The 22,514-nt window shown below is 37.0% G+C and overlaps 2 protein-coding genes across 2 annotated transcripts in view; both read right to left on the bottom strand.

The window, feature by feature from the left end:
- Positions 1 to 19,999, bottom strand: part of LOC105325414 (uncharacterized) — a 50,827-nt gene extending 30,828 nt beyond the window's left edge. The window contains exons 1-54 of the mRNA XM_034482695.2: positions 19,845 to 19,999; positions 19,434 to 19,607; positions 18,788 to 19,040; positions 18,186 to 18,349; positions 17,767 to 17,943; positions 17,400 to 17,661; positions 16,961 to 17,130; positions 16,696 to 16,869; positions 16,254 to 16,512; positions 16,001 to 16,164; positions 15,230 to 15,400; positions 14,886 to 15,098; positions 14,731 to 14,773; positions 14,487 to 14,650; positions 14,077 to 14,247; positions 13,695 to 13,959; positions 13,361 to 13,524; positions 12,982 to 13,152; positions 12,460 to 12,678; positions 11,831 to 11,873; positions 11,518 to 11,684; positions 11,104 to 11,277; positions 10,577 to 10,798; positions 10,420 to 10,462; positions 10,139 to 10,302; positions 9,744 to 9,917; positions 9,322 to 9,540; positions 9,028 to 9,070; positions 8,552 to 8,715; positions 8,187 to 8,360; positions 7,784 to 7,996; positions 7,600 to 7,642; positions 7,135 to 7,298; positions 6,628 to 6,798; positions 6,174 to 6,389; positions 5,970 to 6,012; positions 5,669 to 5,832; positions 5,308 to 5,478; positions 4,957 to 5,166; positions 4,767 to 4,809; positions 4,444 to 4,616; positions 4,055 to 4,231; positions 3,458 to 3,664; positions 3,292 to 3,334; positions 3,004 to 3,158; positions 2,581 to 2,790; positions 2,119 to 2,346; positions 1,931 to 1,973; positions 1,631 to 1,791; positions 1,206 to 1,379; positions 830 to 1,042; positions 649 to 691; positions 355 to 512; positions 26 to 211 (exon numbers count right to left, since the gene is read on the bottom strand). Coding sequence (XP_034338586.2) covers positions 26 to 211; positions 355 to 512; positions 649 to 691; positions 830 to 1,042; positions 1,206 to 1,379; positions 1,631 to 1,791; positions 1,931 to 1,973; positions 2,119 to 2,346; positions 2,581 to 2,790; positions 3,004 to 3,158; positions 3,292 to 3,334; positions 3,458 to 3,664; positions 4,055 to 4,231; positions 4,444 to 4,616; positions 4,767 to 4,809; positions 4,957 to 5,166; positions 5,308 to 5,478; positions 5,669 to 5,832; positions 5,970 to 6,012; positions 6,174 to 6,389; positions 6,628 to 6,798; positions 7,135 to 7,298; positions 7,600 to 7,642; positions 7,784 to 7,996; positions 8,187 to 8,360; positions 8,552 to 8,715; positions 9,028 to 9,070; positions 9,322 to 9,540; positions 9,744 to 9,917; positions 10,139 to 10,302; positions 10,420 to 10,462; positions 10,577 to 10,798; positions 11,104 to 11,277; positions 11,518 to 11,684; positions 11,831 to 11,873; positions 12,460 to 12,678; positions 12,982 to 13,152; positions 13,361 to 13,524; positions 13,695 to 13,959; positions 14,077 to 14,247; positions 14,487 to 14,650; positions 14,731 to 14,773; positions 14,886 to 15,098; positions 15,230 to 15,400; positions 16,001 to 16,164; positions 16,254 to 16,512; positions 16,696 to 16,869; positions 16,961 to 17,130; positions 17,400 to 17,661; positions 17,767 to 17,943; positions 18,186 to 18,349; positions 18,788 to 19,040; positions 19,434 to 19,607; positions 19,845 to 19,962 — 8,692 coding nt within the window. The 5' untranslated portion in view covers positions 19,963 to 19,999. The remainder of the gene's footprint in view (positions 1 to 25; positions 212 to 354; positions 513 to 648; positions 692 to 829; positions 1,043 to 1,205; positions 1,380 to 1,630; positions 1,792 to 1,930; positions 1,974 to 2,118; positions 2,347 to 2,580; positions 2,791 to 3,003; positions 3,159 to 3,291; positions 3,335 to 3,457; positions 3,665 to 4,054; positions 4,232 to 4,443; positions 4,617 to 4,766; positions 4,810 to 4,956; positions 5,167 to 5,307; positions 5,479 to 5,668; positions 5,833 to 5,969; positions 6,013 to 6,173; positions 6,390 to 6,627; positions 6,799 to 7,134; positions 7,299 to 7,599; positions 7,643 to 7,783; positions 7,997 to 8,186; positions 8,361 to 8,551; positions 8,716 to 9,027; positions 9,071 to 9,321; positions 9,541 to 9,743; positions 9,918 to 10,138; positions 10,303 to 10,419; positions 10,463 to 10,576; positions 10,799 to 11,103; positions 11,278 to 11,517; positions 11,685 to 11,830; positions 11,874 to 12,459; positions 12,679 to 12,981; positions 13,153 to 13,360; positions 13,525 to 13,694; positions 13,960 to 14,076; positions 14,248 to 14,486; positions 14,651 to 14,730; positions 14,774 to 14,885; positions 15,099 to 15,229; positions 15,401 to 16,000; positions 16,165 to 16,253; positions 16,513 to 16,695; positions 16,870 to 16,960; positions 17,131 to 17,399; positions 17,662 to 17,766; positions 17,944 to 18,185; positions 18,350 to 18,787; positions 19,041 to 19,433; positions 19,608 to 19,844) is intronic.
- A 137-nt stretch (positions 20,000 to 20,136) lies between these two features.
- Positions 20,137 to 22,514, bottom strand: part of LOC136273434 (uncharacterized) — a 44,571-nt gene continuing 42,193 nt past the window's right edge. Inside the window, exons 84-89 of the mRNA XM_066077840.1 lie at positions 22,248 to 22,411; positions 21,872 to 22,045; positions 21,333 to 21,594; positions 20,821 to 20,993; positions 20,527 to 20,706; positions 20,137 to 20,396 (exon numbers count right to left, since the gene is read on the bottom strand). Coding sequence (XP_065933912.1) covers positions 20,137 to 20,396; positions 20,527 to 20,706; positions 20,821 to 20,993; positions 21,333 to 21,594; positions 21,872 to 22,045; positions 22,248 to 22,411 — 1,213 coding nt within the window. The remainder of the gene's footprint in view (positions 20,397 to 20,526; positions 20,707 to 20,820; positions 20,994 to 21,332; positions 21,595 to 21,871; positions 22,046 to 22,247; positions 22,412 to 22,514) is intronic.

Below are 22,514 nucleotides of genomic sequence, written 5' to 3'. Positions count from 1 at the left end.
AAATTTACTATTAAAATGCACTCACATGATATCCATCCATCTACTTTAATGCCTGCGTACAAGGCGTCTGTGGCCTGGTTACATGGGGTATCCTTCATCAGGTTGGCGATTCCCCGCTCCTCAAAGAACAAGTGCTGGAGGTACTGAGGCAGTGGACTGGTGCTTCCATTCACCTTCATGGTCATCTCCAGCCAGTTCTTCAGTGAGAACCCTACACAAACCCCACTCATATCAATTTATTACATTCTTTCAAACTACTGAGCAATTCAATAGCTATTTTGTTCATCTTACACTGAACAAACACTATTTATTAAAGACTAAAAAAACGAATGAGTATTTATCAACAATATTTACCTTGAAGACCAGTGGACCAATCACAAGTTGTTTTAGGCAGGTGGGAGTTACTGAGTACTGATGCCACAATAACACAGGTACCATTGCTCTCAAAGCACACGCTGATGTCCAGGTCTACCACGTACTCATTCTTGGAGGTCAGATCCTTCACGTTTACACTACATAAAACATAATTACAACAGTCATCTTCAGTCATAATTTAGGGCTCTTAAAGAACTCTATCTTGCAATTAGAACAGAACTACTCCACTCGAGGTTTAAAAAGAAGTATTCTTAGTATGTCTTCTATACTCACTCCATTCTCAGCATTCCAACTAAACTGTATTGTGATGTGGTTCCTAAAAACACAAAATCAATGCATACATTAATGAATTCAAATGGCTGACAGCATAAAGAAAATGCTTAGAGATGACAATAATATGATGTACATAAGAACCAGAGAGTTATCAGATTATTGTTCTTATCTAATAACTAACCAAATGCATAGTTCATCAGATCGACTTTGACGGTGAACCTCTCCAGTGTGACGGTCATGATCTGGGAGCAGGGTTCCAGCTTGAGACTGGCCCTCAGGGTCCTCCTGGCCGTGTCTACCTGTACACAACAGTCCACTTCCTCACAGTTAGCATCCAGGTGACACACCATCGGCTGTCCAGTCAGATTGTTCAACTTCACATTGGTGGGGCACCCTGAAAAATAAAGTCTATACCTCTTTAAACATCCTTTTTTTGAGTAGTAAAATTGCATCATCTTTGGTTTAAACATATCACAAGCAAAAGGGACAAATTTCATCTTGAAAACCAGTAACAGCGATATAGAATGTGTCTTGACCTATGAAGACTGTGTGCTTACATTTGTTCCAGCCATCGACTGGATTGGAGTAGATGCCAGTGGAGGCTGTGAGATCACAGGGAGTCTCCAGGAGATAGCGAGCAGCCTTCATCTCATTCATCAGCTCCAGGGCCTGGTAATCCAACAGAGTGGGAGTGTAGGAGTTACTGCTGATCCAAGCCGACACTGAGAAGTCTGTAACAGTAATCCAACAGTCAAACCAGAGAATAATTATCTTACAGTGCAGGCTATTATGCTTTAAAAACTCCTTGTCCAATGTAAACTTTTTCAACCAAGAAAAATATTCATAACTGGTTATTTTGAGAATAAAAAAAAAACCTTTAGTTTTCTCTGTACATAATGTCAAGTATATGAAATATATTGCAATTTTTAACTAATTATTAAGTCTGCCTTAAGAGTTATTTCTCTTTAAAGGCAATTCCTACTTGTATTGACGAAGTCTTCATCCCAGGAACAAGGCTGTTTGGGCAGAAGCATGTTCTCAAAGATGGTGTGATTGGCCTCACAGCTGGAGCTGTTTGTACACACACTTAGCTTCACCGTCACCACATACAGCTTATCATTGGGCAGGTCTCGAACATTGTACCTGACAGGAAATAATGGCAAAAATCTCAATTCTAAATTACTGTGAGACAGTGTAACCCAATATCCATACTGTACTTTATATATATATTAAATCTTTTTTAATCAAATTTCACTTGATTTTCAGATTTTTTTTATCTTACATCAGTCTAAGTATTCCTGCCATATAGAACATTTCATCAGTTCCTGAAATAAAAAATATCATCAACATATTAATGTCATCTTTTTTTGTATGTTACCATTCAAAGTGAAGATACTTTAAAAAACTTATTTGTGAAACTTTTCAGCCTTAATGTTTTGCAATTTTTTTTCCAGTCTAAATGAGTCTCACCAAATGTGTATCGGTCCAAGGATTTATTGAAGCTGAACTTGTCTATTCCAACTCTCAACATGTACTTGCATGGGTCGATCTCTACATGAGCATTGAAGGAGGTGCTGATGGCTGGAACATGGACACAACAGTCCACTGCTGTACACAGAGTGGGGAGATAGCAGGACACCTGGCTAGCTGTGGTGGCCTCCAAAGCATTAGCTGCCAGATCTACACCGAGTTGACACACTGAAATAAAATGCACAGTTTTACTTCCATTTTTATTTCAGTGTGAAAAAAAAAATTGAAAACAGCGTATCAAAATAAAAGATTATCGAATATTAAATGAAAATGAGATTAACTTTGCTTTTGGCATAAATTCATTATGAATATGCTCGCTGTATTCACATTTTGTTCCTGCTAGTGATTAAAATTCTTTATATTATATAAATCATAAGAAACTATATTGATGCCGAATCCTACACTGTGGTGTAGTGGCAGCATTCTGGTTGAACCCTGTGTCTGTCCCCAGTTTGACGGTGTTGTCGTACAGGCCCGTCCCTCGGACACACTGGGCGGAGTCCATGTACTGGGCTATGTCAAGCTCTTCCAGCAACAGAACCTGGGCCCAGGCCGGGAGGGGGTCAGCCGCAGCTATTCCCTGTTTGTCCTTCCAGGCACTCAAGGAGAACCCTGTTATACAGAAATTTATTTTAATCAATTTCCCTCCTTCTCTTGCCTCAACTCTTTCATTTGTTATAAAACTAGCACAAGAAACCAACAAATTTCAAAGCTGCCAATGGCTTATTTTTGATATGAAGATAGTAATAAAATGTTTTCTGAGCAATAGATATCAACGACTGAGAGCAAAAGACAATGATTAATGTTATTGCAAAGTAAAGATACCTGGATTGTCAGTGAATGGACAGAGTTTCTTGGGAAGCAATGTGTCTTTGAATACTGTGATATTCTTGTAGCAATCTCCATAGGATTCAAAACAGAAGTTTACATCCAGATTGACCAGGAACTGCCGTGATCCATACAAATCTTCTATGGTAAAACTATAGAAAAACAGATACAATCATCATGGATTTTATCAGGATCCTAGCACTTAAAGTTTATAAATAAACACATGTAGACAATAAACTTAAGATTAATAGATCACGAGTCTGTGATGGACAAAGTAGTACTTACTCCATTCTTACTACTCCAGCCAACCAATGTTGCTCAGATTTTCCTGAAACATAGATTCATATAAGATTAAAGATTGTATTTTTTCTGTATTTTAATTCAATTTCTCCTTACTTAGAAAGATTTTCAGTAAATCAGGGTACCTAAAGATAGATATGCATCAACATACCCCATTGGTAATCTGCCAGTGAAATTTCTCTGCTAAATTTCTCGATTCCGACTTTCATGACAAAGTTGCATGGATCTATATCCAGGTAGGTGTGAAGAGATCGCTTCAGGAAGTCTATCTCTGTACAGCACTCCGAGGACGTGCAATCTGACTTCAGGCTACACAAACTCCCTGATACACTGGGTTTGGTCACTGTCTTAAGGCAATCTGCAATTTCAAAATCATTTTGCATTTTATGCAAGATTCATTGTTACATCAGCACTGTGTAATTACATCAAATTACCTTGGTTTCATCATTTTTAGCACAAAATTTTTGTGGATTTCAATGTTTAGTGGATTCATGATTTCAAAATTTCAATGAAATAAGAAATACAACAAAAATTTGTTTTGGTAGAGCCAATACCTACAAATTCACATATTCTAAGAAAATGTGGGTTTATCAAAATCCAAGAAAATTTATGTCCGCATATATTATTGAAACAACAATATTGCACATTCAGTGAAATCTGCTATATATTTTGGTTTTCATGATAAACAAACTAAAGTTATACATGTATTCATCAAATTTACCATACTTTGGTGACTGAATAATCCTACCTATAGACTGAGTCCATCCATCCACAGCTGATGATGAGGTGGGGGTACAGGGTGTGGTCAGTAAGTACTGGGACACAGATAGCTGGTCCAACAACTGGGACAACTTGTGGTCCTGATTTGACAGGGCAGTGGTGTCAGCCAGACCGTTCTCAGACAACCAGCCAGTCAGTGAGAAGTCTGCAACAGTGTCAAAATTAGAAAACTAATTATTATAAACAAAGCACCTAAGATATGTACTAATTTCCATCAAACACTTCTTGGTCCCATTTAGGAAATATTCTAAATAAAGAATCATTATGCAAAAAATAATAAGAAAATACATGAAAAATCCATGTTTACCATTGGAAAAATCATTCAATGGCATATTAATGAAAAAATGATGTGCATACTTGTGGTGATGAAGCTTTGGTCCCAGCTACACAGAGCCTTTGGTATGATGGAGTTATCCAGCACTGTAAACGTATCGCCAGCAATGCATTGTGGGTCACTGGTCTGGTAACAGTCCATGACTTGCATTGACACAAGATAGGCTCGGTCATGGGGCAAATCATCCAAAGTGTATCTGAAGAACAATGGTAAATTTCTTTCCAAATGCGATTACATTTATTCATATGAAAACTCTAAACAGCATTTTATATATATATTTATTGTAGAGCCATGAATGTCTAATGAAAAAAAATGAAAATTTTCTTAAAGACTGAGAGGTTCTTACTTCACTCTGTAAATTCCTAGAAGTCTAAATTCTTGTTCAGTTCCTGAAAATTGTCAAATGAAATATTGATATTAAATCATACAAATACTGACTAGTATCTATTAAAACATTATCTAAATAAAATAAATGTATCAGCTACTGAAAATATGTGTTTTGTAGTAAACAGGCAGTTTGTCAAGTGGAGTCTCACCCCATGGAAATCCGACCAGGGTGCGGTTATAGAAGACCTTCTCTATCTGAATGCTGAGGCTGCTGGTGCAGTGATCAATGCTGAAATACACCTCATAACTTCTCTTCAGCTGAGAGGAAGCAACACAACACTGAAGACCAGTACAAGTATCATCCAGGTGACAGCTGATGTCGGAGGTCAAGGTTGGTAAGGTGACACTGGCACTGCAGGCTATGCCAAAAAAAAATAAAAAAATTGATACATTTCAAAAAAAGTTTCTGTTGTAAAAAAAAAAGTCTTATACTTTTATGCAAAATAAATCTGTTTTGCAATATAAACTATGCTCATTAGTTTGCCTATCAATTTGTTTACCTTTGGTCCACCCATTGGTTGCCCCTGTGTATACTCCAGCTGCCTTGTCACATGTTGGTTGCTTAACATAACCAGCAAGCCCGGTCTCCTCCAACAGCTGGAGCAAGTACACATCTGGGATATCTCCTGCTCCAAGACTCCTGTCCATTTTCCAGGTCAACAAAGAGAAGTCTAAATTGAAAAACAACAGAGAACTCCAAATCAGAAATGTTAAGTTAAAGTTATCTCTAGTCCATTTTCCAGACCAATGACAAGAACTCCATTCAAAAAGACAAGAGCATATGTTCAGACAAATAAGTTTTACAAATAAACAAATTGAACACAAAGTCATTTAAAGTGATGATACAGATAGTCAACTTACTGGCAATCTTGTAATCGGAGGACCAGTTACAGACAGACTTGGGAAGGAGGGAGTTTGTGAACAGGACATGGTTTATGGCACAGTCCTGGTTGGCTTCGTAGCACTGACTGATGTTGGCACTCAGCAGATAGGCCCCCTCTCTGTAGAGATTCTCTACTGTGAAACTGAAACAAAAGTGAAATTACCATAAATAGGCTTATAAAGTGTCAAACATGAAGAAACTTAGTAATACACTAATCAACAAACCAAATAGAAGTCCCCCCTCCCCCTTTGTACCAGTATTAAAATGTTTCTTTGTTACCTGATGACATAGATTCCAAACAGATCCATCTTTTCCAAAGTTCCTGGATGAAAAAGACCAAAAAATAATTTATCTTCTAAGTTGATGAATATCTGAGTTGAAGTGATTAAAACCAAATTTATGTAATTAACATTTTAAAAAAGTAGATATTCAAAGATTTGAAACTTTAGTAACTTTGACTCCACAGAAAACATGTTACTTTACCCCATTTATAGTCAAGAAGTGAGATATCAACAGCCCGTTTTTCTATCTGGACATGGAGGTTGAAGTTACAGTTGTCCAGGGTGAATTGGATATCCACCAGTCTTTGTATAACTAGATCATCCATACAACAGGTAAACTGGGTACAAGAAGAAGCCAGGTAACAATTGATGTTGTCTCCGGAGGTAAACTGGGTCATTCCGGACACCTTACCACAAGCTGGAGGAAAAGGAAATGATAAAGTTTTAGGCATTTTGCAGATCAAAAGATGTCAATTCCTAACAAAGAATATGTTAAGCAGGCAATTTTACAAATAAAAATTTTATGAGCTCTTCAATATAGCATTCATATGTTTTTTGCTTCAAAAGCAAACTAGAGATTGTTCCGTTTTATGCTTACAGGTCCATAACAACCCAATTTCTCTCAATCTCCCTGTGGGGGAACCCCCTTAACTTACCATCACTCCAGTAGTAGGTATGTGGGATGTAGTTTCCGGATTGTCTGGAGCAGCTAGAGGCCATCATGTACTCCGATATCCCAAGATCCTCTTGCAGGAGCGCAATCTCAGTGGATGAGAGGTCACTAGATGTAACTCTGTTTTCGTTTTTCCATGCAGACAGTGAGAAATCTATTCAAGAAGAAAACCATCAATAGCATGTGAAACATCCATTTCAAGAAACCAGTGATATTATGAGGAAGAAGCAAAAGGAAGAAGCAACAATTTCTGACAAAGATTAACATTCGATATCAAATGCAAAATAGATTTTTTTTTTTTTTTGGAATGAAGGAATTCATGTACATCTTGTGCTATTCATTTACATGACTGAACATCTTGTGCTATTCATTTACATGACTGTACATCTTGTGCTATTCATTTACATGACTGTACATCTTGTGCTATTCATTTACATGACTGTACATCTTGTGCTATTCATATCCATGTACATAAGTGAAGCCTTCTTACTGGTTTGAGAGTATCCTGCGTAGAGATTACAGACTCGCTTTGGTAGGACAACATGCTGTAAGACGACAGTGTCCAACACACATGGTCCAGCCGTGCTGAAGCAGAGCGCTATACTCAGGTCTACTAGGTACTTCCTGTCTATTTTCAGGTCATACACAGCATATCTACAACAAACAGCACAACATTATAAGTAAGACTCAAAATGCAATCACAGACAAAAGCAAAAATGATTTGTGCATCTCATGGCAAGAAAACAAAAGAGCCGCAATCAATATTTTCAAATCAAAGTGATGAAATTTCCCTTTTTAAATCAAAATTTGGTTGATAAAATGCAATTTCAGTAACATTTTGATTCACAAAGGCTAAACTTCTATGGGTTGAGTGACCTCATTAAGAAACAGAATTATATGCAAAGCCTGATGCTAACAATTACATTGATTTCAATGCAGAAAATATTTCACTTACTTCATTCTGACAACATTGTTCAAATAATAGTACTGTTCCTTGGCTGAAATTAAAAAGAAAAGTTAAGATTTAATGACAGTCAATAAAGTCCTGTGTAAGATGTTCATTTATCACAGAAATGATGTTTACATTTATCAACACAATATTCCTATGAAAGTTACAAGCTTTATCATATTCGACTTACCAAACTCAAAGTCATACAAGGAGACCTTCAGCACAAAATTCTCGATTCCCAGTGTGAGTTGGTGGGTGCAGGGATCTAGATCAAGGACAGTGGTGAAGGACCGCCCCAGTGGAGTGGTGGCATCCACACAACACTGTACGGTGGTGCAGGATGACGGAATGTGGCACACAATGCCAGAGGATAAGGCAGTTGTGGCAATATCAAGAGGACATTCTGTAATAGTGTCATTGAAGAAATATTTTTTCTTTTGTAATTGCAACATGATAACAAATAATCATGGCTAGTCAAATAAACACTATAAATATAAACATGTGTTGATGAAGCTTCGGTTCAAGCTACACAGAGCCTTTAACCAAATAAGATAATATAAGCATATCAAGATTAATGTAACAACAAAGTTAACCTTTCTGCCATCCGTCAGTGTTATTGACATAGAGGTTGTCTGACGGAGTACACGTGGTCTCTTTCATGTACATAGCCAGTCCCAAGTCCTTCAGCAGCTGCATCACTCCATAGTCTGGCAGAGTTGTTCCGACCGTGAAACCATGATCTGCACTCCAGGTGGACAACTCAAAACCTTTCATTTAAAAAAACTTACAGTTAGTTTTTTTTTTTAACTTTTAAATTCAATAACTTTTCTAAAATTAGGCTGAAAACCTTAAATATATAGAAAAAATATAATTTATGCTGTTTGTCTTCACAAAGTGAACTAGCAAATTCAACCACAAGTCCAATTTTGTAATATCTAGCTGAAAAGGAGCTGTTTACCTGTCATTTTAAAGCTTGTGCTCTTGAAGTCACAGACAGGCTTGGGAAACATGACATCCTGCACTACAACCTCTGACAAGGAGCAGTTGTTGGGTTCATAGCAGATGCTGACATTGACACTCATCAGGAAGTGAGACTCGCTGCTCAGGTCATGGATCACATAGCTACAAATCCAATTACATAGCTACAAAACCACTCATATAGCTACAAAACATTGCACAATTCACCAACAGAACCAATCACATTTAAATACATGTAGCAGTAAAGCCACTCAAATTGCTACAAAACCTATCACACAGCTACAAAACCTATCACACAGCTACAAAACCTATCACACAGCTACAAAACCAATCACATGGATAGATCTATTATCTTATAAATATATTTCAAGACGTATACAGTTTTTGCTGACCAGATAAATAATGCAAAGTATAAAATTAAAGTATGTGTATGTGTTAATGAAGTAAGTTACACACCTTAGTTGGTACACTCCTCCAAGGCTAAACGAATCTTGTTCACCTGAAATCATATCAATTACAATGTGACTAAGAAAACAGTGATTTCTGAAAGTCTCTTAAACCATAAGCTTGTAACTAAAATTTAATTTAGATGAAATAAAATACCTTTTCATTACATACTTCAAATTATGTTATTTTTTAAAACTAAAATTAATCACCTCAGAATTGCCAAGACGTCAATAATTAATATTTATTGCAATGCAGCATAAAATAAGAAAAATAATTCTAAAACTCTCAAGATATCCATCATACCAAACTTATAGTTGAGCAGGGAGACCTTGGACTTGAGGCCCTCGATGCCGACCTCCAGTTGGTGGTTACAGGAATCCATGTCAATGAACCAGGCGATGGTGGACTGGAACTCGGAGTCATCCGTACAGCACTGGATCTTAGTACAGCTGGATTCCACCACACAGTACGTCTGTTGTCTCAGATTGAATGGCAGGCCACGGATACGACAGCCAGAGTTCACTTTGTTTTAAAACATTAACAAAATACATCAACTTAAAACATATATACCTCATTCATGAAATGCTACACAATCAAACAAAAGAATTATTTTGTAGAATTATGAAATAAAACCAATGACAATGGAGAAAATACAGTTATGTAAGTGTATAAAAATAATGGTCTGTTCTAATGTGAAGTGTCATAGATTTGTATAACTGTCTTACATTCAACCCATCCAGTGTAAGTTGGGGAGTATGGTGCCAGGGTTCTGCTGCATGCTGAGCTCAGCCTGTACAAGGGAAGCTTCAGTAAGTCTTGAACCTTAGCTGCAGTGTGCACTGGTAAACGGTCGGCTGAACTGAATCCATGGCTGGTTTTCCAGGAGGATAGTGAAAATCCTATAAAAATTACAAAGATTTACTCAATACTGAAAATCCTGATTCATTTGATACATGTATCATTAAAATCTGATGAATTACTTTTAAACATTTTTAATGACTGTTAAGTTCTATCCCAGTTATATTAACTGAAAGAATTTTTATGATACATGTATGAAAATATACATGATGCAAGGTAAATTTGACTAGATATCAATATTTAAGTTATCATCAAAGTTTACCTGATGGAAGCTGTGAGTTGAAGTTGCATGGTTTCTTGGAAAGAACAGCATTTTCAAAGATAGTTATGTTCTCAACTTCACAGGCTCCACTGACAGACAGACAAACGCTCAGCTTCAAGTTGACTAGATATTTGTTTGCACTCCAAAGGTTTTCAACAGTGAAACTGGAAAAAGAAGGCACAAACATTCAAAATATAAAAGTTAAAAAAAACAAAAACCCAGCATACATGTACACTATATGATTACTACATAAAATATTTTATCAGATATAATATACTTACTCCATTCTTACTACTCCTTGAAGCCAGACACTCTTTGTCATTTCTGAAAAAAAAATTTAATTAATATTTTATTTTATGTATCAAACCCATTCTTTGATAAAATATATATTCTACTGGTCTGTTTTAAAATTTCTATCAAACTTATTCTTTTTCATACCTGTTTCTAGTTTTGTAATGGTATCCAGTGAGATTTCTGAGAACTTCCACTTGTCAATTCCAACAGAGACCATTGAGGTACATGGATCTATGTCCAGTGTGGCCCGGAACTTCCTGCCAAGCTTGGAGCTGGACACACAACAGTCCAGCCCTGTACAGGAGTCAGGGAGGTGGCAGGCCACTGTGCTGGGTAGAGCTGTCTGATTAGAGCTCTCTGGACAAGCTAAAATATCAAATAAAAGTACATGTATACGATGTTACCACCGTCAGAAAATTCTTTTGTAGAAATTGCTATTAAATGGCAAAATTAAGCATTGTTTTATTAAACCTGGTTGAAAACTATTTCAAAACTTGAAATAGTGCATGATGGGCCCCCAATTTTTTTTTTTGCATTCTCAATGTCATATCATACAAGAGAACACCAAAAACGGGTACCATTTTAACATAACTAATATTTTAAATGTGAAAATAAGCCTTTCACAACCTTTTTTTTTTTTTATCAGAGTGAAGATTTAATTTCATTCTTACTGATGTTCCAGCCATCTCCATTGTTGGGAGTATATGGGGGTGCTGTCATCACACAGTCCTCGTCCTTGTAGCGGGACATCTGGAGGTACTTCATCAAGTCCTGGAGAACTTGCTCTGTCAAAGGTGTGCTGTCTGTGTGACTGTTTGAGGTCTGCCAGGTTGATAGGCTGAATGCTACAAAGGAAAAAAAATTGGATAAAATCTTCTTTAATAACAAAGCAAATCTAAATTTATTTTAAAATAAGAATTAGTAGAATGGTTGTGTTTTGAAAGAGCTTTCTGAGTCTAGTTATATTGCAATGCAAATGAGAGAGAGAGTTAGTTTTCTCTCAATTTCCATCACGCCATCTTTTACAGATATCAAACCTATGAAGTAAGGTTTATTATTACAAACCAAGAATAAGCTTTACTTACCAGGATCCACAAAGTCTGCCTTCCAATTACATGTGGAGGTAGTTTTGGGCAGCAGTATATTTGTCATAATGGCGTACCCCTCACAATTACTGGTGCCTTCCCAGCATACTCCAAGAGCATAGCTGACCAGATACAGGTTAGAGTTGGGCAAGTCTTCAATTGTAAAACTGAAAATAAAATACATGATTTATAAATAAAGGTTTCATAATGTATGATAAAAATTTTTAGATTGTATCAAATTTTCAGGGAAAAATTGTAGATTAAATTAGGAAAGGGAGTAAAAAAGCAAAACATTTCATCATTAATGACATACTTCACTTGGAAGATCCCACTGAAGTCTAGTGTTTTCTGCTGACCTGATCAAATCATAAAAAAAATCCAATCATAAAAGGGACAAATTTTTCTAATTTAAGCTGTACAATACTCGTAAAAGACATAATGTCGGCCATATTTCTCTTTCACCACCGCAATCCCTACAACCCTATATAAGTCTCAGACCTCTTAACAGTTCAAAGTATTATGCTGTTGAGGTATCATCTGTGTGGACACACATCTTACATTATTGTAATTTTGGGAATTTAATATAAGCACTTTTTTCACTTACTTATAAACATAAAATATTATAATATATATATATACATGTAACAAGAAATAAATGCAAAAAATCCAACACCAAGAAAGCAATACTACACATCATTCACGAGTTTCAGGTGTGCAATCTGATCTAATGAAATTGAAAGGATTATATTATACTTCCATGACGGTGCCTATTTATGAGCAGTGTTCAGCTTTAAGGAGAGAAAACTGCAACAGCCTAAGCAAAAGCTTGTCTGGTCCTATCTTGCCAATTTATGTTAATAATACAATTCGTAAAAATTTGACCAAGAAAGTCACTGTACTAATACATCTTAGCATACATAGAAATTGGAAATGTGAACGTACCCCAGGACTGGTAAGTGCTGAGTCTGATTTCCCTGGAGAACCTGTCTATGCCGACTGTCATCTTGTCGTTACAGAAGTCCAGGTTTAGGACTGTGGTTACATGTTTGGACAGTGGCTCAGCGTACACACAACAGGTCAGCACTGAGCATGATGACCCCAGGTTACAGGTCAAAGGTCCACTGATTACAGGTAGGGAAATCAGTAATGAGGCGGGGCAGTCTGGAAGAAGTCAAATGAATTTCACATTATGAATAAATTTATCTTCAGGAACAGTGATGCACATATTGGTTACTGTCCATGTATTTTATGACATATTGATATTTATTTGAATTTGAACACGAAGTAAATAAAAATGTAAATTAGATTTATTTTTTCATTCATGGACGATTATAACTAATGCTTTAAAAGGCATATTCTAACAGAATTTGTGGTCATTGACAGAAAGCTTAAAACCGAATTTAGCAAAATTTCTATTTCTTCAAAATTAATTAAAGAATTTACTTAATTTAATTAATAACAAACCATTGGTCCATCCAGTTGCTGGAGATGCAAATATTCCTGCAGTTTTATTGCAAATATCTGCTGCCTTGTTGAGGTAACCAAACATGTCTAAATCCTCCTCCAGTCTTGCAATGCTGGATTCTTCCATTGTAGTCACACCTTTTTCACTCTTCCAGTTGTTGAGTACAAAGTCTGTAGAAATAAATGAGACTGACATGGATACTGAATACAAATCTGGTTGATTGTTTGTTATAATATGATTGCTTTTGGGGGTAGTATGATCATGCATGAATGGAATTACATCTGCTTATTCATTACTGGTGCATGAAATACATCTTGTATTAATTAGCTATACATGAGTTTATACAACTTATATCAAAAACAATTTGAAAATATTCACCTTTTCCTTGAGTTCCAATATCAAGGTCACACTGTGGCTTGGGCAAAATGGCATTATTTAGAATAGTTTGTTCTACTTCACATGCACTTCCACTCTCAAAGCAAACACTGATAATTAAGCTGACCCTGAATTTGTTAAGTCCACTCAAGTCAGTGACCTTGAACCTTAAAAAATAATCAACATGTTATTACAGTCTTTAAATGGATATTTCAAGTCAAGTTCAACAAACAATTTAAAATGTAAAATTAGAGTAAATTGGATATTTAAAAAAAAAGTTTAAAAATTGGCTTTAGAAAAATATTAACACTCATGGACAAAAATTAATCATGTTTACTTCATTCTGAAGACTCCTCTCATCCAGAATTCATTCCATTGATCAAAGGTAAAGTCATATAGCACAGTGGGCTGAATGACAAAACTGTCCATTCCATAACTGATCTTCCAATCACAGTCATCCAGAGAGAGGTGAAAGTTCAGTGGGCGGGCCGACAGTTTGGGGACCTCCATACAGCAATCCACGCTTGTACAGGAAGAATCTATCGCACAGTTTGTCACAGAATCCAATGCTGGTAGCTGGCTGGTCAGGTCAGTTGTACAATCTACAATGACCACGTAAATAACCACAAAATAAACACTTGTACAATATCCATATATCACTGGTCTCAATATATAATGATTTACAAAACTGAAACCATAATATGTGAAATTTTACATACTGCTTGTCCATCCATTGGTGCTGGGTGTGTACTTGTCCTCACTCCTGTTACAGGTGGGGGTGTTCAGGTAACTAGAAATCCCCAGGTAATCATACAGGTAAGCCAGGTCGTTGCCCTGGAGATTGTTCTGGTCAAGGCTCTTACTGCTGGCATATGTACTCAGAGAGAAACCTTACAAAGACAATATTTAAGTTGTACCCCTAAACCACTAGGAATTAAACATTCTACATAATGTTGAAAAAAAAATTACAAATTTGATACAAATGTATTTTTTCACTTTACATAATAAGCGAAGTCAAAAATGCTCTAGCCTGAAACTTGAAGAAAAGAGCCATGAGCCCAATACCTATGGTATGTACAATATGTAACCCTTTTGATTTACAACCTAACCATTGGTAACTAAAACTAACCTGCATTCTTGAAGTCCATGTTGCCTGGGCAGGTTCTTTTTGGTAGGAATGTGTTTTGGAAAACGGTGGAAACAAATTCACAATCTCCATACAACTCCCAACACATGGAAATCTTCAGATCCACCAAGAAGAAGTTCTCTGCATACAAGTCATGGATGACATAGCTAAGAAAGAGAACAAATCACGTTTCACCTCTCGTTCTATCAATAACTACAAATGTACCGGTAAACAATTTTCTACTTACTCTATTCTTACAACACTGAAGAGATAGAACTTGCTGGGAGTACCTAAAATTATTTGAAGAAAAAAACCCAGTTTATATTAACATGTATCAATTAACAGTAAAAAAAAAATCCAAATGAACTATATAAAATAACCTATAAAAAAAAAAGGACTCACTCCACTTGATCTCAGACCAGGGAATGACAGCTTTCAAGTCCTCAATCTCCAGTGTCAGTGTTCTGGTGCAAGGATCAATGTCCATCACGGCCTCAAAGGTCCTGGAGGTGAAGGTCGAGTCCACACAGCATGACACCTTGTTACAGTTGCTGTCAAGGTGACAGTTCAAAGGGTCAGAGGTCAGAGTTGACAGACTGGTTACTGCAGCACAATCTACAACAAATGGATGTTATCAATAGATTTGCAAATTCTGAATAAAATATGGGGGAAATTCTTACTTTAAACTGTTATAAATTTACACTAAATACAAGTTAGAATTATACTAAAGTGATAATATTGCATACCATTTTTCCATCCATTGGAGCCTCCTGAGTATGGGGCATTTGTTGCAGCACATGCAGTGGACTGAAGGTATGGTTTGAGGTAGAACGTCTCAAATAGTTCACTGACTCGGTAGGAGGGCAGCACAGCACCAGGAGTCAGCTTCCTCTCACTCAGCCACTGACTCAGGGAGTCTGTAGGAGATACTGACTTGTGTTAAAATGGTTTAACGTTATAGAAGTTGGTAAAAATCTGAACTTATCTAATTTACAACAATTAACGAACAAGTTCTACGACTTATATTAACATCTCTTGTTTCCACAGATGTTAGCGTGAGGGTGTCATTGGTGTGGGAGAAAGCCAGAGTGCCCAAAGAAAACCAACATGGGCGACCATCATACTCATTAACATACTACCACACTTGATCACAAGGATCGAAATCAGGTGCAGCTAAACATGGTTAACTGTCACTACTTGGTACCGTTATACATGGTTAGAGCCAACACACTTGTACCTAGTGTGCACTCATAGTGAAGTCAGTTTCGTTGCCTTGAGTGATAAAACTTAATATGATAAACTTATAAACTATAATGAATTACATTTATGATGAAGCAAATTGGTCATTCCTAGCTCCTAACTATTAGTGAGTTTAACTGCAGAGTTTAACTGCAGATTGAACAAGGTATTCACCTTATCCATGATTTCTAATAATTTTTCAGAATCAAAGTAATACGTTCTGAGATTCACATAACATGCATTCCTTACATTTATAACTTGAGGATCATTTCTGTTACCTTTGGTTGTGTAGGCATCATCCCACTGTCTGCCTGTCTTTGGAATCAGTGCATTGGTCAGAATAGGGAGGCTAAACTCGCAGTCTCCACCATCCACAAAACAAGCCTTGGCAGCCATGGAGACATCAAACATGTTACCATCCACCAAATCATTCACCTTGTAGCTGTCAAGATGAAAACAGGTTAACATACTTTACATGATACATCTAGAAACTTTCATCAACAAACACAATCTTGAAATGTAACAACTTACACAAGTTTAAAGACTCCATTTATACTGAGCGTTTCCTCTGTACCAAATGTGTACCCTACAAGGGACTGTCTCCTCTGCATTTTCTCCACGCTTGTTCTCATGGTGTAGTAGGACTCGTCAATATCCAGGCTGACCTCGAATGTCCTGTTCAGGAGAGGTACCGCCACACAGCACCTGATGCTGCTACAGTTTGAGGACACAGCACACAGGGCCTTGTCCGAGACTGAAGACAGACTTGTCTGGACCACCTCTGGGCAGTCTGAAACGATTAGATCAGATATAAGTTCCAAAGTTCGGACAAATCATCCTTTTTTTCATGTTTATCTTAAAAAAATGTTTTCCCTTTTTTTCAGTCCCTTAAAAGTATACTATTAGATATCTTAAAGGCATCAATACAAATTCAGTCACATTGCAGTAAGATTCCTTTCAATTCTGATCTTACATTGTGCCCAGTCAGCTGCAGCATTCTGGTAAGTACTGTCTGTGTGAGCACAAGATGGGAACAACTGAAATCCTGCAGTGTTCAGGTCAGACAAGAGGTTATCCACTGCTCCCGACTCCATTGGAACAGTGTCAGCCACACCCTCCGTGGCTTGCCAGGATGTCAGATTGAATCCTGAAGAGTACAAAAGTATTGTTTTATGATTCAGTAATTTTTAAGAAATTTGCATTTCCAGCCATTGACAAGAGATAATGCAGTCACTTACCAGGTGTGATGAATGGAGCATTCCACACACACGTTTTCTTGGGGAGGTAGAAGTTCTGTAGTATATCTACTGACAGTCCACAAGAAGATACCTGGCTGGCCTCCAGACACACTTCAAGCTTCAGGTCCATCAGGAAGAAACCCTCTGTGTACAAGTCTACAGCCCTAAACCTGTAAAATAGCCATTAAAAAGTCAGAGACATTTTCATGCACAAGTGTACAGCCTGAAAACTGTAAACAACCAAATAGATGACCGGATATCCTTCCTGTATAAGTAACCTGTTAACTAGCCATAGCAAGACAAAATGTCAGTTAATGATTCTGTCAAAAGAACTTGATATTTAAGAACCAACAATAACAAAAAGAGAGTGTGAAATGTACAGTGCCACATCATTCAATAAATTCAAAACTTCATGAATCAACAGGTGTATAAATCTTACTTCATTCTAACCACTCCAAACATCCACATTTGTTCCTCCTTGCCCCACTCATAGGTAAACAGATCTTTGGAGAAGACAAGCTTCTCAATACCCACGGTCATCTTGTAGTTACAGGGGTCCACTTCCAGCTTGGTGGCAAAGGTGGTGCTGAGGGAAGCCACATTGATACAGCAATGGAGACCACCACAGGAGGAGTCCACATGACAGGTGATGGGCTGAGCGGACAGGGAGGGCAGGGCAGACTTCAGTGTGAGGGGGCACTCTGATGAAATTTTTTTTTTTTATAGAAATAATAAGAGTTTAATGTCTGCATCCATTGGAATGTTATAAAAAAGAGAAATAGATTTTGATTACTACGGCAGCCTACCATTCTTCCAGTTGTTGACAGCTCCAGCATATGGTGCATTACTGCTGCTGCACTTCTGCAGGTCTTTGTTGACAAACTGGGACAGGCCGAGGTCCTCCATCAGTTCATTCTGCTGGTTCGTTGTCAGGCCAGAGCTTGTGATTCCACGGGAAGACTTCCAGGATGCAAATGAAAAGGCTGCAACATTAAAATATCAAAAAGGTTTATCAATGATCTCTGTAGTAGTGATACTCTGCAACACATGGATGACTGCATCAGAATTAATTCTTTATTGTCAACATGAATATATTTTTTACAAGTTGTTCATTATATGAATTACATAACATTTACTAAAAATTAATCAAAAATTTTGTATAAATTGACTGATCTAAAAACTTTTATCACATGCTGAGCATCTAATTTGAACAAGTCTTACTCACCTTCATTGATGAAGTCTGTAGTCCAATCACAGGGCTTTTTGGGAAGTTTTGTGTTGGTAAACACTTGAATGTCAATGTCACATGGTTTGTTGGACTCGAAACAAATCTGTAGATTTAGGTTGACTGAAAACTTCCTCTCACTCACTAGGTCATCAATTTCATACCTGTTATTAAAAATGGCATCCAATCAAATATTAACATAATCTAGCACAAAAATTACATCAAAATTTGGAGTAAGGTACTGGATGAAATGTCTAAATGAAGAACTACAATGATTGTATACAAATACGTTGATTTTTGTTTTGAAACATGTCCTCTATTATCAGTATATCAAATGATTGATATAATGTACAGACCACAGTGGTTCATTTTGAAAAATCACAGATTTTCTAAAACACAGATTCATTGATACATAAATTCAAAGACAATGACTCTTTCAATACTAATTCATTATATTTTGAATTTAACTCAACATTCAATAAAATTCAGTTGAATTTTTGCTGAACAAATAATGATGATGCCAAAGTACCGGTCCTTATTTTTCAATCCTGACTACTACGGTAATTTCTACATGTAACGTCCATCAAGAACCAAAAACTTACTGAAGTCTGACAACACCATTGAGATTGACCACCTCCTTCCTGCCAAACTTAACATCATGCAGACTGATGTTAATGGAGAACCTCTCAATGCCCACACTGAGCTTGAAGTTGCAGTGGTCCAGAATGAGCCAGGTGTTGAAGGACCTCTGGAGCTGGGGTAGGTCTGAGCAGCACCTGACCCCCGTACAGAAGCTATACAGGTGACAGGTGGTGTCTGACCCGATGGGAGCCAAGCTCACTGGCTGATCACAACCTGTGACAAGGACAAGAATTTACTATAGCATAGCTACCCTATTCATTAATTAATCATTAATTTTGATTATAGATTCATGTACTAAATTTACTTCAAGAATTAAGAAAATCTAAACCCAGATCCATATATAAGTGTTTGACTTGAGTTAAAATATGAACAAGTTTATGAACTCAAGACAAACAATTAGTTATTCAAATGCTATTGCAAATATCAGTTGTATCTCTGTTCTTGTGTCAACAACAATTTCCAATTTGTAATTCAAAGGAATATAGGCATTTTATACAAGAATGACAGTTAGACACATTCAAATTTTAAGACATTTTCATTTCTAGTACATTTTATTCATCATCAAAGATGCTAGGGGCATCTTAATTATCAGATGATTGAATTTACCTGTATTCCATCCATTTCTGTTTGGATGGAATGGAATGGACTTTCTGTTACAGCTGGACTCTCCCAAGTACTGAATGATGTCAAGGTCATGCAACAGCTCCGAGATGACATAGGAGGGAAGTGTGCTATTGGCAGCGTAGCCTCGAGAAGCCAACCAAGTTTCCTTCGAAAAGTCTGTTTAAAAAAAAATTTTCACTAAGTTTTCTTAATTCAGACAATATTCCAATTTTTCTTAAGACAGTAGAATATAATCATACTTAAATATAATTTGTTATACAATGTAATTGTAATTCACCTAATATCAAAACATAAATACATTTTCAATTGTCTGTCTGGAACAAAAGAAAGCTCCCTTTAGCAAGATAAGTAAACTTAGTGGATGAATACCTGTCAAAAGTAGCAAAAACCTACCATTCACAGCAAAGCCTCTGGTCCAATTACATGTTGGCTTGTTGAGTTTGTGTTGCTCAAACACGAGGATGTTGATTTCACAGGGACCAGCTGACTCGTAACACACACTCAGGTTCATGTTGACAACAAATACATTTTCCGATTCCAAGTCCAACAAAGAGTAGCTGTATTGAAGAACAGTAAAAATGGTGTCATCTTTTTCTTAAAACATTGCCTGATTAAATATGTAAATTTATAAAATCAGTCAAAGAAAAAAAGACAGTTCTTTAAAAACTCCTCCTGTCTTTAGGACTTACTCTAGATTGACCAGCCCCAGCATAGACACATGCTTGACTGTCCCATACTCATAGCTCAGCAGTCTGTCGCTCCAGTGGAACTTCTCTATTCCAACTTCAATTTTCCCGTTGCATATGTCTACATCAATGTAAGCGTCCAGCGTTTCCTGTATGGTGTCTGATTGCAGACAACAGTGGACATTGGTACAGGTGTCGGAGATGGCACACTTTGTTTTGGCCCCAAGAGAAGCTAGTCCTGCTGTTGGTGTGCCACAATCTAAAATTGGACAAAAATATTTGATTTACCAGGTACCGGTACTAACAGTCTACTACTATTGGCGATAGTAAATTTGATTTTAGCACTCTCTTCATTTAAAGTGGCAAGCATTTGTTTCCTTTTTTCTTACTATCTGTCCATCCATTGGCATCAGCAGTACTGTATGGAGGCTGTGACCAGTCACATTTACTACTGGAGTCCTTCAGGTACATGGCCACCCCCAGGTCATGCAGGAGCTGTCTGATGTAATGGACCTCCAGGGTGGGCCCAGACAAGCCTAGGTTTGTCTTCCAGCTTGCCAGTGAGAAAGCTAAGAAAACAACACAATCAAGGTTACGGTTCTAACTAAAAGAAATCTTTTAAAAAGCTAACTTTTTAAATAAAAAATTTATATCAATATCAATGATTTACATGTAAAACTTACACGAGTCGAGGAAATCTTGATCTCTGTTGCAAGTTTCCTTAGGAAGGGCTGTGTTTTCAAAGACTGGTATTACAACTGCACAAGGCTGTCCTGATTCGTAGCACACACTGACATTGAGATTCACCAAGTAGTGTCCATCATTTCCCTCAAACTTCAGGTCTGTTATGATGAAGCTGAAATATATAAGGACAGGAAATTTTAGGTATTTTTATTACGTATCTGTTGCATGCCAATTTTTTTTTTTTTGGCAACCCTCTGCAGGGTTTTCAACCTTTTAAGTCTTCTTAGTATTACCATACATTATTTACCTTGACCCTATACTGACTTTGACCTCTAACATGACAGTGAAATCAGAGTCAATTTACTTAGTCACATTTAGAGGTGATTCCATGTTTGAACTTGCCAACAAAGACAATAAACAATAAATATTAATTAATAATTACCTGCTCTTCAATAAAAGGGGCATACAAAAAAACCCATTCCCATATAAAACTAATTTTGGTAACACTTACTCTATGACCACAAAGCCATACAAGTCAAACTGCTCCTTCTCTCCAAACTTGTAGCCAAAGAGACTCCTGTTGAACTGTAGGTTTTCGATGCCGACCCTCAGCTGGTGGTCGCAGGCACTGACCTGTACGAAGGTCTCCACAGAGAGGCCGAACCTGGGGACACTGACGCAGCACTGCACACCTGTACAGATGTCCTGGAGGATACAGGTAGCCAGGTTGCTGTCAATCACTGGCTTACTGACTCCACTGTCCTTCAGACAGGCTGCAAGGAAAATCATCATCAAATATTTTATTTGGACAAAAAAGAACAGGGGTTAACATGTGTTAGAGAGCAATTTTGTTATGTCTAATAAATACTTGTTTTTATTTAGTATAAAACGTCATAAGCAGACAAAATTGATTCAATTTTTGGAGGCAAGTTCAAGGGCAAAAGAATATTTATGAAAACCATGAATTCCCCTTTCATGACTTTCTAATGATTAAAATTACAAAATATCATATATTTCCTAAATCTGCAACAAATATATATATATATATACCAGACTTCCATCCCTGATATGCATCCTCATATATTCCAGAATCTTTCTCACAAGCTGGCTGCTTCATGTACTTTGAGATTCCAAGAATCTCCAACAGCTTGGAGACATGACTGGAACTCAGCTGTCCAAGACTGGGCAGGTTATTGGTTGAGATGTATGTTGACAGTGAGAAATCTACAATTTAACAGTGAAAGCACTTATCTGTGTTTGTAAAGTGAAACTAAAGACGCATGAGATATCAACAAGTGGACACACAAATGACATTTTTAAATTTGCAAACTTTAAGAAATAACAATATTAACTAAAGATAAAATGTTCAAAACATTCTAGTGAAATGCTTGAGGTTTTTTTTTTCTCAAGCCAGGTGCTAACTAACCAGATTTCCAGAATCCTGTGTACCAGGCACAAGATGGTTTGGTGACCAGGTAGTTGCTGAGAAGGGTGCCCTGTATGACACAGGGGGTGGGGTCATTGAAGCACACACTCAGCTTGGCATCCACCAGGAACTGTCGCAGTCCACTCAGATCTGTTATCTTGTACCTGTAAAGAAGTCAACAAAATATTTATTGTGTTGTACTTCATGCTTCACCATTACTATTCAATCTGCTTTTCCATGGGAACAGGCATGGAAAAAAATAAACTT

This window comes from Magallana gigas, chromosome 3 (genome assembly GCF_963853765.1).
Source record: "Magallana gigas chromosome 3, xbMagGiga1.1, whole genome shotgun sequence".
In the NCBI taxonomy this organism is placed as follows: domain Eukaryota; kingdom Metazoa; phylum Mollusca; class Bivalvia; order Ostreida; family Ostreidae; genus Magallana; species Magallana gigas.
The sequence above is the reverse complement of the archived record's forward strand: the minus strand, read 5'-3'. Positions and strand labels throughout refer to the sequence as shown.